General features: G+C 40.4%; 1 protein-coding gene across 2 annotated transcripts in view; it reads right to left on the reverse strand.

The window, feature by feature from the left end:
• The window catches only part of LOC119488797 (collagen alpha-1(XXIV) chain), a 96597-nt gene that overhangs the window by 31773 nt on the left and 48309 nt on the right, over window positions 1-16515 (reverse strand). For both annotated transcript variants that reach the window (XM_037770705.1, XM_037770706.1), the window contains exons 18-28: window positions 15884-15937; window positions 14861-14914; window positions 12724-12777; window positions 12580-12633; window positions 11021-11065; window positions 10746-10799; window positions 9898-9942; window positions 6533-6586; window positions 4796-4849; window positions 2525-2578; window positions 1834-1887 (exon numbers count right to left, since the gene is read on the reverse strand). In XM_037770705.1, coding sequence (XP_037626633.1) covers window positions 1834-1887; window positions 2525-2578; window positions 4796-4849; window positions 6533-6586; window positions 9898-9942; window positions 10746-10799; window positions 11021-11065; window positions 12580-12633; window positions 12724-12777; window positions 14861-14914; window positions 15884-15937 — 576 coding nt within the window. The remainder of the gene's footprint in view (window positions 1-1833; window positions 1888-2524; window positions 2579-4795; window positions 4850-6532; window positions 6587-9897; window positions 9943-10745; window positions 10800-11020; window positions 11066-12579; window positions 12634-12723; window positions 12778-14860; window positions 14915-15883; window positions 15938-16515) is intronic.

Genomic DNA, 16515 nt, shown 5'->3' on the forward strand with positions numbered 1-16515 from the left:
AGCTTTAGAACTACGTGCCAACTAGGGCAGGTGCACACCAGATAATTCAGCTCCAGGATATGACTTGTTCTTTTGTAGCTCAGAGGGGGAAATGATAAGAATGAGTGATAAGATCTGCAGCAGGTTCATTTTGCTTCCTTTTATGTTGCATTCTGAGGTTAAATCTCTTATCGACAAACCTCAGAGTTGAGAAAGGATTTGTATATTTTCCAAAAATAAAAGCTAGCGGCGGGAAAATGTGACTCTGGTTCAAATGATCAGCTTTCGCAATTTTTAACTGGTCCATGACGATGACAATGGAAACTAACCACAGATGAGGAGGAGGGAGAATGAGAATTGAGGCTAACTAAATCTTACCTCAGCAAGACAGGAAATGCAGCCACAGACTGACACATGTATGGATTACAGTAAACAACACAAGTCTGGCCTGTTAAGTCATGCCATATGTTTTGCTTGGCAAAATGAAAGGGAATTATGGATGAGTGATGAAGTGTGAGAGGTGTTGTTTCAGTAGGTGTATCACTCAATAGGCTTGTTAGCGTTTCCTGCCCATTTTCTTGCACTCGCTGAAATTGACTCACATTTAACTTGAAAGCTTTAGTCATGTGGCTCTGTTAGGCAGTCTGGCACTGGAAACTATCAGTTTAGGAAAAATATATCATGTAAATCAAATGCAAAACTAAGAATTAAAAGTTAAAAAGAGGACCTTCCAGGATGTGCTGCTGCTTGACAGTGCCAACATTAGAGCTCCATACTATCACATCGTACTGACTCCTTCCAAAACAGTACAACATCTTTGACTATCATGGATAATACCTGGCTGACATGCAGTCAGCATAATCAAGACGATAACAGTTAAAGGTAACATCTGAGATAACATCTAAATATTAATGCACTGAAAATAAATATTCATAAATGTACATAGGCTACATTGCTTCTTGACCATGTATTTTGGCCACTGTTCATGAACTACAGTATATATCTGGGTAAAATACAATACTGTTACAGAGATTAACATTATATTGTATTATTCAATGACTGTCAATGGCAAATACAAATTTGAATTGTGTATTTACATATCAGAAAATAAAGCAGAAATGTTTTGTTTGTTTTACATTTTTACACAATAAGATCTAATAATTCTATACCATGGAGGTCCAAACTGTTAATGTGCACAAACTCAATCAATGGATTTAGGCTTACATGAACATAATAGGATTATTGTGATTTGCAGACCGACCGAGTTGGCCCAAGACCCATTTTGTCCCATCATTTGAGCTGCTCTTGAATAAAAACTATGTAATTTTGCTTCCTAAAGCAAAAACACACAAACTGTGATCTAGTCTCTGTGAGTTGCAACTAATTTAAGATGAATGTGTCCAGATGAAATCTCCTTTGTTTGCTCTGATCTGATGGACTTCAGCTGCTGCTAGATTTCAGTTGAAATTCTGTAAAGCTTTGAAGAAGCCTGAGCATAATTAAAAACATAAATCTATCTTTGCCTCCTCACCTGAAGGTGTCATTCTCCTCTCAGCCACACGATGTCTCACCAGTATTACCAAACCATATCCATTAGACATTGCCATGAGATTCATTGGGCTTATGAAACTGTTGTAAATGCACCTTAAAAAAAAATGAGCTCGGGCCAAGTGCAAGGACAAACACGTCTTTTAATTGTTTTAACCTTTGGTTTATGGGAATGGAGCTGTGATGCGAAACAGACAAACAAGGGGTCTGGTAAGTGAAGTGGGTTGTTCAGTTGAAGTAGGCTCACAAACACAACATACAAAGGATTAGTGCGACTAATGCTACAAAGGTAAAGACTGCTCTTACCCCCCTGCCCTTCGGCCCAGCGATGCCTGTACCACCCCTCAGCCCCTGTGGACCCTGTGACAAAAACAGGACGGACAAAGAGAGAATAAAGATTGGGAAATCATAGTAGGTTTTCATAGTGTTTCTTTGGCACAGTGCGGTTAGACAAACAGTGAGAATATTTACATTAACTAACCTCTCAATGTATCTTTTTGCCCACATCAACACTAGCCCTAATGGATGCACTACTAAGGCTTCAGCAGAACTACTGAACAATCTGCCGGTTAAGACATACTGTTAACACAGGTCTAGACTAAATTGTGGGAAACATGAAAACTGATACATCAAATCGGCTCCTTAAATTTTATGTGTTTACAAAAACCGAAAGTACGTTCCTCCGATTCAGTTCCAAGTTAATCTTGTAATTTAGGCGTTTATAATATCCAGCCAAGACACTGAGTGGAGAAGATGAGAGTCAGTGCATCCAAGCTTCTCAGTCTATTAAGTGCTAATGTGTGTATGACTCGATCCAAAATGCAGAGGGAGCAAAAGAAAACATAAATCTCAGCAAAGGAAGTTAATGAAAAACCAATGTGCGTCTCTGGAGGTGTGCAAAGAGAAAATAAGTGTATCTTTTAAACACATACAGTAAATATGGATTTACATGCAAACAATCACTATTTGGTATTACATATGAGGGTATGACACTTACAAGTGCACCTTGCATGCCGATGTCCCCTGGACTTCCTGGCAGCCCTGGATAGCCCTTACACCAAAACAGAAATAACAAACATCACAGACAGGTAGACAAGAAACCATGTCACTGTTTAATGGCATCTGCCATAGGTAGTAAAAGTGGTTACCATTACACACATTATTCAAAACTATACACATTTGTGCTTCAGGAACTGGAACAGGAAGTGCCTTTAACAATGACTGGAGCAGTGCAAGACTGTGCGGTAAAATGTGCTGACATCTGTAACTGGAAAGGATTGGGACTGTTCTTTAGAACTGTGTTTCATATTACGTTGTCTTAGCTTATGCTCCAGATCCGCTAGAACAAAAGAGACAGCTGGGTGTTGTGGTTCTCATCACAGAACTACCCACTACCCATTCTCTCTCAGTAAGAATCGATTAAGGAATATCACCACAATATCAAAGAAAAGTGGCTGAGATTGCCGAGGAAACGCTAATCCCTGCCTTTAAACAGAAACAGAACTTCATGAGATGATCATTGTAATCTGCGGTGATACAACTCAAACTGCCACTCCTTGATAATGAGGCTTCTTTATAGCACAAACTGGTTCACACAAATCACCATAACTCCTTACATAAGTCACAAAGCACCCTCTCTCTCTATCTCGGTCAAACATGCACACACACTAGCAGTGATTTAATCATCTAACTATTCAGCCAGCCAGCCACCAAATTAGTCATCCTCTCTTCCAGCCAGCCAATCAGTCAGAATGCTAGCCAGCTAGGTCAGGATTGGGGCCCAAAGCCACAGACATGGAGTTAATCCAAGGCCCCGGGACAGTGAGAGAGGCAGCCTAGCCTTTCACATGCAGCAGTACAGGAGGAAGAGGAAACACTGCTGCTCTGGACAGCAGCGTGTCCTTTTTTTTTCAATGGGGAATCAATACTGTCAAAATAGTTTTCATGCAAACACATTTTCCACAGTAGTATGTGGGCTAATGAGGTAGAATTACCCTGCTATTAACCTGCAAATATACACCCGTTTATCAAACCCAAATTCAACATGTTGTGTGGATTTAAGGAAGACAAAACAACACAATGAGTCACTTTTTTTGTGCAAATATATCCGTAGCAATGTCAGTGAGGATTACACTCGTCCAGCAAGATATTTTCTCAGTCTTTACTGGGCTTGACGTAGGTGTGTGTGTAGGGATCGGTTTGTATTTGTTGCCTTTTTCAGTGTTGAAGAGTTGGTGAAGTTTCTAACAATCTTCAATAAGACACAAACTTACTCACCCTGGCATTTGAAACAGCTTTAGGATTGGACAAATATGCTTTTCCTGTTCTACTTGCCATTAAAATTCTCCCGGTCCAAATTACAACATTAGCAAATGTCTGCAAATTCTGTCAAAGATGAGGCAAAACTGTGTGCCACTGGAGCCCTTTACTGTCACAATGAGGTACAAACTGGGAGTGAGTGATACTGACCATCTAATTCAGACTGATACACCAAACACCAGTGCTTCAGTTACAATAGTTAGATCTATCACAGGTCTCATCCTAGCAACAGAGGACTGACTAAAGGCACGGTCACACACGTGCAAAATCAACATTCGCCACTTCCATTCTATGCGAGCGAAGGGGTGAAAAAACATTCACTTCCGGTTACGAAGCAAATTTGCATAAATTTGCATTCCCATGGAGTTCAACGGCAGGCGATAGTCACTCGCTTGCATTCGCACATGTGTGACCCTGCCTTAAGAATTTTAGGACTGCAAAGACATCACAGACAGAGAACACCAAAAGATCTTTCAACAGATCCAAATACAGTGTCTACAAAGTCTAGTCAATTGATTTGGTCAACCAGACCAGATTGAGTGATCCAAGACAGTCTTTGTTTTTTTCATCCCAATCTTCAGCATCACTGTGGGAAAACCAATTTGACACAGCTGAATTTTGCAAAGATTTGTGTGTACAAAAGTTACAACATCGAGGAGTCTGGAACCTTTTAGGCCGACTGAGTCTGCTTTCATTTCCATGAAGTAAACCTTGTAGCTAAGAAACGTCTGCCAAAGCTTACAGCCAAAATTACTCAGTGGTTCAGTTTTATATTCATCATCCTCCGACATTAGTTTACTGAACAATGTATTCGAGCTCTAGTAGGCTGTTGCAGCTTTGCTGATTTCTTGGAAAATCCTGTTTCAATATATACACTATGGCTCTCGGGTTTACCAACTCTCAGACAAAAAGCAGAGCTCTACAGTATATCCTGAGCGTCTGCACTTACCCTCGGCCCCTTCTCCCCGACTGGACCCGTTGGACCTGCTGGTCCTCGGTCGCCCTGGGGGGAAAAACAGTAAGACAGAAAGAGAGCTGATCATTAAACTATGACCTGAAAGCTCAAAACAGTAAACCCCAGCACAGCTTCACATACACTTTTCCTAATAAAGAGCCATAGAACTGGAGAGCAGCTTCTCAAAAACAAAAGGTTAGATTGACAGCTGGTTGAGTGGAGTATAAAACGAGCAGGTACTTTGAAACCCAGTTGGTGGCACGGTGTGTTAAAAGCAAAGGTAACTCCGGGTGAGCAGTAAAGCTGCCTATGTCTCCACTCTAACAACCTCCAACACTCGTGTCAGCGATGCTTTGATCCTCCTTGAACTGTGTAAAATTCATGACTGTACAAGTACACTTCCAGTTCTTGTTGCACTTCTATCAAACGGTGAGCAGATTAGAAATAATAGCTCTGTGTTGGAAAGAAAAGTCTAAACCAAAGGATGACATTGAATTAAGTACTGTATATATATATAATGTGGAAGGAATTTGTAGGCTGTCAGGGTATGGCTGGTGCTGACTGAACCAGGAGGAGGATTTTGCATAACAGGGGGTGGAGTACAAGCTTCCTATCACAAGAACATGTTCTGACACACAAGGGGCTTCTTGATAGGAAGGAAAGGGCAACAGGTTGAGATAGAGAGAGGGAACAATGGAGAAAACAGGGGTGGGTTTTTTGGTACTAATGTCAATAATCAACACCCAGACTGCTGGTAAAATCATTTCACTTGAGCAGGAAGGCTGCAGATCCGCTTGAAATATTATATTTTAAGCTGAGAGGTAATGGGATCCGAACATGAGGAACGCCTCAGGGCCTTTCCAGATTGCATCATGAATATTTTTTACATGACTTACACCTGTGTGGTGCTATCCCTTTCACATGTTTTATGACTGCATATGCAGTGGTATATACTGTATATGTCAGCACAGCACGTGTCTAATGACATTAATCAGGAACAAATCAACTTTTAGGTTTCTGACATATGGTGACAGTTCAATTTGTCTAAAGTGAAATTTTCTCATGAATTAAATAGGGCTGACCCAAATGCTTCCAAGCTTCGGAGCTTTGACCGTTGCCATGGTATTCGATCTCCAAATCAGTATTCGAATGCTTTGTTTTTAAATGTTTTTGTTTATTTAAACAGTAATATATAAATACTGTATACAGTATGTAATAATAATGTATAAATCCCAAAATAGGCCATGAAATAAAGAATAATCCCACAACATTATTATTATTATTCATATTAAAAATGAATTGCTATTAGTTGTTCTCAGACGGATATCGCTGTTTGTTGTGCGTAGAGGTGCATGTGTGGACAGTAGTGCGGCAGCAGCACCGTACCGGGCACTGAAACAGGGGAGATGGAGACAGACAGAAGAACATGTCAGCCTGATGCGCTGCTCCGCGAAGCTTCGAATACCTTCGAATATTTCTCACCGAAGCTTCAAAGCCCAAAAATGGTATTCGGGACATCCCTAGAATTAGTAATGGTGACATGGATTTGACTATATTGTTATGAATGTGGATGTGAGAGTGTTGAGTATTCATCTAAGCATGTGTGTTCTGGGCCCTCCAGGGCCTCCCGCCATGGCTGATTAACACAGCCCAAATTGCAGGCGTCTGCCACTGACAAGCAACCAGCCAATGCTGACTGACAGCCTAATGATAGAGAAACACACTCCTTACCTTTTCACCAGGAATTCCCACCACTCCAGCTATCCCGATCATGCCTAGTGGACCCTGGAGAGGAGAGGAGAGGAGAGGAGATCAACACAAACATCAGGAGAAAGTATGTTAGCGTGCGGCCTGATTTTCATTCATCTAGGAGTTATTTTCCAACTTGTTAGGACACCTGGAATTCAAGAGGCCATAGATTACAATGCAATGCTTACGTAAGCGAAAACAAGGGACTGCTGACTTTAGGAGAAACCTGCAGGTTGGCCTCTGAAGGCACTTCTAATTTTGATTTATTCCCGATATACTTTTACTTGTAAACAAAAGCTTTACAATTGTATTGTCATACCAAGAACATATCCTTTTTTTTTAAAGAAATCTTTCTGTATTTAGGGGTCTTACAAGGTGTAAACAAGTCAATTCCTGCTTCAGTAAACAGCAAGACAGACCAACAAAGCAAAAGCAGATGATACATCATTTTTTGCCAGTAACCATGGCACACTATTATTGATTAAAAATCGGTTTTACTAAAGGGTTATTCAACAAAGATAGCTACAAAAAGGTTGCAACCTTGATATTTTCTGAAGCTTTTTTGAATAGTGGAGCTAAACTATGTTGTCTGGCATGAAGCAAGATTAAAATATTTCTTGGGCACAATATCAGTGGTTGGAAATTACTATGAGCAGTATCACAGCATAAAGTAACGCAATATAGATGACCCCAAGAAGACACAAACTGCTTAGTAAAGGAGTCCTCATGGGGGAAAACACCAGCTAATGTAAATATGAGAGTTATGGGAGAAGCTTAACCACTTCCAGATCAGTCGTCTGGGACAGGGCCTGTGGTCTGGACCGGTGCCAGCCTCTCTATGGACAATCTGGAGCTCCAGACCAGGAGTAAGGCTTATGAGTGGCTAGGCAGACATTCAGCCAGAAAAGGGCAACTGTACTTTTTGAAACCCTCTCATTGTGTTGATTTCTGCTAAAAAAGTAAAACAAAACTTAGTGCAAACCTATATATGAAGAGTGGCCAATTAACCAAGTAACGTGCACTGACACAAGCCAGACCAAAGCCACAACACTGCAAGTACGCAGCACCACAGCATGTGCACTAAACCAGCGGGACATTGCAAGCTCCCAAAACATTTAAACCTACATGAATTACAGTGTTACTATAATGATTCATATGACTGTCCAATTGCACACCATGGTCTCACTTCTGGCCAACCACAAAACCAGCGCGGTCAGACTACATCTCTCTCTCTCTGGTTGTGAGGGCCAATTTCTATTGCTGCGCTTCCTCCTCGCAGAATGATATACTCACGTAGTTAAAGTTAACGAGATTCTACATGCCTGCTATTCTTACTTGTGTCACATAATCATACGTATAGTATATGTTATTTACTTTTTTGTATCCCTCTATGTGTCTAGAGAATGAGAGGGAAAGCAAGAGTCAAAGTGGACAAAAACAAACTGAGAATAACATAACAGATGGATCAAGTGAGTGTGACAAAGTGAAAGACAAGAAACAGACCACTAAGATAAACACAATGAGAATTTGTTCCATTCGCTACTCCCTAACTCAGCTAGAAAGGCTGACAGCCTCAAAGTGTTACTCATGCATCATCACCTACAGGGTATTATCCTGTTGGATGCAAGTAAAGCAGTTGAGCGACGGATTAGTAGCAGAGTGTCTGTGAGGGGATGCAGCCTGCAGGCATGGGAACGGGAGCTCTAAATTGACCTCAAATCCCTTAATTGGGAGAAGAAGTGGGACAATGTGGTACCTTGTATCATTTAACAGAAGGAAACAGTTTTAAAGGGGTTTCCATGTGACAGGGCCGAGACGTGGGAGCTTTTATAGTACTGTTTGAAGGCGATTGGGTTTCTCCGACACGGCTTGGGTTACAAAAATACTAGCACGACCATTAACCTACAGTTAGAGAAGAAATATAGCCGAGGTCACTTATAGTTAAGAGTATTAAGGTTCTCTTTCACACGTGCCTCTTTCTTGTGCACACGTGTAAATCCACACTGAGTCACTGACATGAAAGTGAGAGCACAGAGGTTGACGTGAACTATATTTCAAAGCACACCTGTGGCTGCCTTTGGTAATTGCTAGATGTTTTATTAGCTGTGGACAGGAGGGTGACTTAAAAATGGGACACTGCAGTCAATCTAAATTGTCTAAAATACACAACACAGTAAAAAGCTCCAGTAAAATTTCCCTTGAAACTGTTTATGGGAGGCCTCATGGTGATACAAGGGTGCTCGGTGAAGACAGGCGGCGGCCTACGGCCTCCTTGCATCAACCCTGGGCTAACCTGCACTAGTCAACGGCAGTCTTTCTCAGTGTTCTTGCACATCTAATCTATTTGGAAAGTGATGTAATGGCATTCATTAGAGCCTCCGTATGTTTTCAAGGTTTTTTTTTTTCTCTGCATAGCCCCATTGCTCCTCCTTGGCTTCAAAGGCCCCTCTACTCAGTAAGTGCTTAATCCCTCTCATATGTGCACTGCAGCAACACAGTCCAACATGGCCCGCTTGGTTGCCTCCACTATGCACAGAATGCAAATATTAACATTAAGGGGCCGCCGGGAAGTGCAGACATACTTTGGATGTGGAGAGCAGTTGTGTGCTTTAACAAAGGGTAAGCCATGTCTTAACAACCCTCTAGACTATTTGTGTTGGGTATAAAGAATTAACTGAAGCATGAAACAGAGAGGCGGGACACATCAAACTGTGATTTTGCAGTTAATTGGTACATTTAGAAACAATCCTAACACAGATGTTTTGGTACACTTGCAAAGCCACTTGACGGACAAATGCCTTTTTTGCTCAACGTTTTCTACTTAAGCTGTTATACTTTGACAACTTAAGTATGACTCTTAGGCAACACCAGCCATCAAACACACGTTGGCAGGCTTTGAGCCATAAACATTAATGCGCAACCCAAATGAGGAGGATCTCTGATTGGTGTTCCTTCTGTTCTACTGTGGTGTTCTGCCAATTTCATGATGAGAACACTATTTGGTGGTGGGAGAGGCTCCAAATGTCTCTCAACTTTAAAAAGTGGGTCAGGAAAACAGCAAGACATGAGCAAATGCTCCTGTAACTTCCTCCACAGTTGCCACACCGGAGGATTTAATTCACTTAAATGTGGAAAGCACTGCGTCATCATCTTAATGCAACGTGTACATTAATCTTTAAGCAAACTATTAAACACTTAAGGACAGGAACTAGAGCTAATAAAAAGCTACAGCACAGACTCCACAACGACACTGTTAAAGAGGGATTTAATGAGAAGCTACTAATCGACAGCAGGATGGCTGTTAATTAATGTCAGTCCTGTACGTTACAACTGCGAAAGCAACTTACTTGCGCTCCGATTTTTCCAACATTTCCCATGTCCCCTTTTTCTCCCTGCAAGCAAAAAAACATCAAACAGAGCTGGTTAGCTTCCTGTAATTAAAGATATCTCTGCCACCATCCTGCCCTGCTACTGGCACAGGATATCACAAGTGTACAAAGGAACACACACACAGACTGAATGGGACTGGGAATAATTTTGTGTTGCTTCTCATTGTGGTTTGCTGATATGCATGATAGCCCTGGAAGAAATAATTCTCTCTCGTAATTAAGAGCATGTTTACAACACAGTTAGTCTAGGGCTTGAAATAAATGGGTCACAAACATGAAGACACTGGCACTCAGAAGGAAGTAAGCACTAGACAAAATAGTAAAATCTTGAAACACATGATACCATGATCGTGGCACTGCATTTGTGGTGGGTACAAAAGCCAATTACAGCCAATAAAACAGGGTGAGGATCAAGTCTGGAATGCTGTGGTGTGCTGAAGTGAAAAAATGAGAACAAACTGACAGTTAAATAATTTAAACTGAGAGTTAGACTGTCAGTGTCCTAAAGATGGAGGTATTTAGGTCTGGTAAAGTAGCTACAGCAGATGATTCTCATTTGTTTGGCATCACAGGTCTTCAACAATGTGAATGGCAGGAAGCTAACAAGAAGAGGAAATAGGCCCAGCGCAATGTCTTACAACAAATACAGCCATTCTTTTTATTCATCTCAATTTCTCAACGTCTAATAATTTGTCATGGCAATTGATGCAAAAATAACAAGGTATAACAATGTTTATATATAAATAGTTCAACTCCCATCATCCTCCATATTGTGGCATGACATATTGTTACAGAACTAGACTCACCTCTAAACCCTCGGGGCCAGGTTCGCCTATGTAGCCTTTCCTTCCAGGTCTCCCCTACAAAGACAGTCAGAGAGAGAGACACACACACACACACACGTAATGATCAAAAGATAGCAAAGCTCATCATGTATTTATCGCATCTCATCCCAGCTGCTTCCTGATAGAACATCTAAGGGAATTGTTTCATTGAAACCACCTGCAAAAGGCTCAGTTTGTGTGCACGTGTCTCTTTGTGTATTTGCGTATTTACAGTATGTGAATCTGGGAGTTCTTACAGTAGGGCCACCGCTGCCAGGTGGGCCGAGTGGTCCTTCATCGCCCTGCAGAAACACAGTATAATTCATCATACACAAATATTTGCAAGCATAAACACACACACAAACAAATGACCACATATACACAGCAGAATCCAACAGACAAGTAAATACAGCTGGCACACCAAACAACATCAAGAAATGCACACACAGTAACGTGACCATTCCATCTGCATGACTTCTAACTCTCAACATTAAAGCTGCAGTCGGTAACTTTGAGCAAATATGATAAAAGGTTATTTTTATAAAATGGTAACTCTATCCAGACAGTAGTGCATGAGACAGATAATCTGTGAAAAAAACATGTTCCTCTGCCTCCTATTAGTGCTCCTAATGGCATCTGCAAGATTTCACCACCGAATCAAGACGACCAATCAGAGCCGAGGAGTCTCTAGGCAGCTGTCAATCACTGCTTGTGAAACTCACAAACTCTGATCGGTCAAACTAGGCAGCGCTGATCAAATATGAATCAATATTCTGTTACTGTAATGTCTATTTCTTGCCTCAAATGTTTTCATAAACATCTAGTAGTGTACTGTTTAGCTGTAAAATGAGAAAGTTTGTGACCTGGCCACAATCTTGAAAATAGTCAAGCCAATACGAATCACCGCCCACCGGCTGGAGCAAACTTTCTCATTTTACAGCTAAACAGTACACTAAAATATGTTTCTGAAAACATTTGATGGGACAAATAGGCATTACAGTAACAGTTTGACAGTTTGATCAGAGTTGGCAAGTTTCGCAAGCAGAGACTGCTTGGCTCTGATTGCTTGTTTTCCTTCGGTGTGGTGAAATCTTGCAGATGCCATTAGGAGCACAGGACACAGAAGAACATGTTTTTTACACAGATTATCCGTCTCATGCACTACTGTCAGAATATAGTGACCGTTTTATAAAAACAACTTTTTATCATATTTGCTCAAAGTTACCGACTGCAGCTTTAAAGGTCTCAACTGCCTCCTTCACTGTGCTCCCCCAGCTTTTGAAACCAAACCTACGCCACTGTCTACAGCTGTCAGATAAATGTAATCTACCTTTGTACTTGAACTCAAGTATAGTGCTTGAGGAAATGTACTGTGACCCTATACCAGAAAAATGCATTTGAGAAGAGAGTCCATTGGCCAACTACACCTGTGAGCAGTGTCCAGGTCAATGCTCTACCATTCAGCACAATAGAAAAGTGTGTTGTACGCCTTCCAAAAGGCTTCTGTTCCTTTTTTCCACAGCTGGAAAACTTTCAGCCTTGTTTTTATAAGCATCCACTGATGAATCATGACTTCACCCAGTGGAACATGCCCCGAGAGATATGGCAGAGAAAAAAAACTCCCACAAGGATCTAAGCTGCAACTGTTTGAGATATGACTAGATGCTAAACGAGAAGAATTGAGTTAGTTAATCTTGCCTCAAACTAATGATCCAATGGAAATCCCTTGATGAGCCATATTTTCCACTTTTCTGTATCAGCAAGTCAAGTAACCGAGCAGACGTGTGGAATTAAGCTGGATGTTGAATTGTCTCACCTGTGTTCCTTGTGGCCCTGGCGGGCCTTGGGGCCCTCTGGCACCCTGCAAACCCTGAAACACAGCCGAATGCATGGATTCAATTGGATGAATTTAATGAATGAATGGATGGACAGAGAGAGAGGGCAAGAGATGCTGTTGTACCTTTGGTCCAGGTGGACCATTGGGCCCTGGTATGCCAATGTCTCCAGGAAATCCCTTGCAAAAAAACAAAGAAGAGAGAAATTATTATTGTATTTCACCTGTCATGTCACATGACTAATTGGTTGAATTTGAGCCCACACAATAAATGAACTCTTTTGCACCTCTGTGTACATTACAGGAGGGGTAGGATTATGCTGCATTTATAATGGCAGGTATAAAGTAGGCCTATTTATATGTTGATGTACTACAGTGGCTCCTCTTTGCAAATCACTGAAGGCATCCTGCATAAATCTGTGTCAGGCAGACATAGGGGTTGGGCTTTTCTTGAGTGTATAGGCAGGCTTATTGAAAACTGATGTAGAGATAGTGATGAATTGCTACTGAGCTGATGGAGGCTGAATACCTTCAGGCATGCCTGCCATGACACAATCACTCATTTCAGAGAAATATGCCGGTTAGCTATGGCCTATGTGACTTATGGTCATGCTGCACTCCTGACTTCCATGCTTTTCACATACTTTGAAGCATCAACAATGACCTCTTTGACAAAAGGTTAGGTATCCAAAGCACCGACATGCTGGAGGGAAAAGCCAAAACAGGGGAAGCAAGGTACAAAGGGTTAATGGTGTTCAATTCACTTTTTTCTCTTAAATCTAGTATCTAATGCATTTCAGAAATATTTTTCGTTATATTTTTTTCTTTACATTCTGACAGCAATAAATCAATCAAATGCTCTGACAAAAGAAAGAAAAAAATTCAGTATCTGTGGCTGTTGCAGGAATGTAATAAGCCTGTCCAAGATGCATTTTATTGTACCATGTGCACTAGAGAAAAACATCCATGATAATTTGGTCATGAATATAACTGAAAGGAATATCAACACCATTAATAACTGTTAGCAAAGTTAGCTAATTTCTTGTCAGTCTAATGACCCCTTTTTGGGAAGTTGAAGTTGACAAAGTGAAATTTTGACCTTATGATGACCCTAGATAAAAAGTCAGGGGATCATTAAGTTTACATCCTAAATAGTGAGTCATCTCACTTCTCTCTCATCCCTTTTGAGAGTTGCACATGCGCAGCACCGATCGGGCAGGATGTATGGATCAGGTAGCAAGTGACACGCGTTGTTGTTCCTGTGTAGCGTAAATGAGCTTATAAATCATATGATAACGTGATATCGGATCAGTGCATACACTTGTGTACCCGCCAATACCCAATTCAGCATTTTAGGATGTATCGGAGGCATTTCCAATACTGGTATCGGTATAACTCTATTATTTGCCAATTATGTTTTGAGGTGTTTAAGAAGAAATTTTGTGCCTAGAGCTGGCAAAAGAGGAAAGGTCATGATGTCACAGCCATCAGTAGGTTCATCCTTTGGTGTCCATGAATAGCCAGATAACATAGTATTAAACAATTATGTAATATCTTTTGTACAAAGTTTATAATTTGATCTATTGATAAAGGAAAGCTTGGAGTGTGTCCAAAATATTCAAAGTTGATCATCTTGGGAGGATGAGTGTGCTCAGTCAAATTCATTGTAATCTGCAAGATTGTCATATTTCTTGTGTATAAAAAGTATTTTAATGAAGGCACTAGAGGAAAAGTCAGAGGATCACCAAAAACAATACAAATCATTCTCTGTGGATCATTAATATCTAAAGCAAATTCCATGGTAATCCTTCCATTAGTTTTCAACTCATCATGTCATTGATCAAAGTGATGATCCAGCGGAAATAGGTCGGGGAGTCACAAAAATCATTAAGAATCATTGTAGGGTCCGTGAATACTCAGTAATCTGTTTAAAATTGTCAAGATATCAGTGACTGAATTAGGGCTGCAACTAACAATTATTTTCATTATTGATTAATATGATTATTTTCCAAATTCATTGGTTGGTCTATAAACCATCAGAAAAATAATGAAACATGCCATCACAATATCTCGTCCAAGGTGATGTCATTAAATTTCTTTTTTTGTCCAGCCAACAGTCCAAAATCCATTTAAGTTATGTGAGACAAGGAAAAGCAGAAAATCCTCACATTTGAGAACCTGGAATCATCAAGAGGTCGCAACAAAAAAATATTTTTTAACAATAAAACAATTGTCAAAATAGTTGCCTATACGTATGTCGTACCTCTGGTCCTGGAGGCCCGTGTGGTCCTTGCGCCCCCACCTCACCAACTTTACCCTGTTTAAAATACAGAAAAACACACAATTATTACATGTTCCTTCTGTCACAATTTAGATAATGATTTGTGTTTATACTTCTTCATCAATAAATTGAGTGTGGATCTGAATAATGTTGTATTCTTATAGCAATTTGATGATGATGCTAATCACACTGCTGGGTGTAGTGCAAGCAACAAACTAAATCAGTCATAACATGATGCTGCAGGCAACGTGTTATCAGGTTTCAGGGCTGAACTCAGGTCACTCGGTCAATCACTAAACACTTAACCCCTGACGCTAAATGATCCTCTCTCTCACACTTTATGGTCAGCAATGCTTGCTTGTTTAGTATACATTGTGTGAGCATGTTGTGCAGCTGTGGATTGATATGTGTGAGAAAGTTTTCTTCATTTTTTGCTGGTGAATATTTTAGTCCCAAGCAAATGAAAGCCGTTTGCTGAAACAATACTGAATTGATTAAGTTTGGTTAAACCTTAACACTACATGGTAGTACATCAAGCCTTCTTTTTCTTCATCTTAAAATTACACTGTGTGAACAATGTGGTTATTCTGATCATTCAGAGGACTGTGGTAACTACGGCAACAGCTGATGCTGCATAGAAACTAGGTGTTCTGGAAACAGGACAACATCTGGACTCGTTTATAATGCACCCTGAATAGAGAGAGATATTTAAACCTCCTCGTTCTTCCCCTCATTGGAGCTCACTACCAGCAAGTGCATGATAAAGCCGACGTGTTGCGAGTGTGACTGATTTACTTCAGTTTACAAGCTAACAAAAATAGATTCCAGATTTCATTGTGGTACACTGTGTTTACTTGGCTTTGTCTATAAAAGCTGTACAAAACTGTACAAAATAGCATGCACACACACATAAGTATAAAAACAGACATAAACAATTAAATGCACACATAAATACACCTTCAGTAATGTCTACACACATACACATACACACTCACACGAACATACCGGTGGTCCTGGTATCCCTCTTGGCCCAGTAGGACCAGGTGCGCCAGCAACACCCTGAAAGAAACAGACATAACACTCTAAAACTGGTCTTACACACCCTTTGTGTGTGTTTGTTTTCATCCATTTCCATATAACTGAGAACATGCCCTGTAGTGTGTGTGTATTCACATGGGACAAGCACTATGTGGTGACCTCATGTAATAAATGAATCAACATCTGTATTTATTCAAACATGATGCATTTCAGATTTGTGTAGAGGCTTTGATTAATATTTTCCTGATTTAGAAAAAGTCCCTCTTTAGATCCTGCTTTTGTCCAATTATTTTTCATAGCAGGATGTCAACCAAGATCATTTCTGGGATGTTTAAACATTCAAGAACAACAAAAAAAATGCATGAACTGTAAAGAATTATCAAATTACAACATGTGCTCTCACCAAAACAAGAGTATTGTTGAGTATTGTATAGTAGTAATGAGTATTGTGTCAGAATTTTCACTTCACAAGGCTTATGAAGTCTTGAACGATTAGCGTGGGAATAAAATGTCTAATGATCTTTTTATAAATTGCTGGTAATAACAGTTCCATGCATGTAATGTTCACATGATCTGCATCTGTGATTTTCTTAAAATCT

This window comes from Sebastes umbrosus, chromosome 5, assembly GCF_015220745.1.
Source record: "Sebastes umbrosus isolate fSebUmb1 chromosome 5, fSebUmb1.pri, whole genome shotgun sequence".
Classification (NCBI taxonomy): Eukaryota; Metazoa; Chordata; class Actinopteri; order Perciformes; family Sebastidae; genus Sebastes; species Sebastes umbrosus.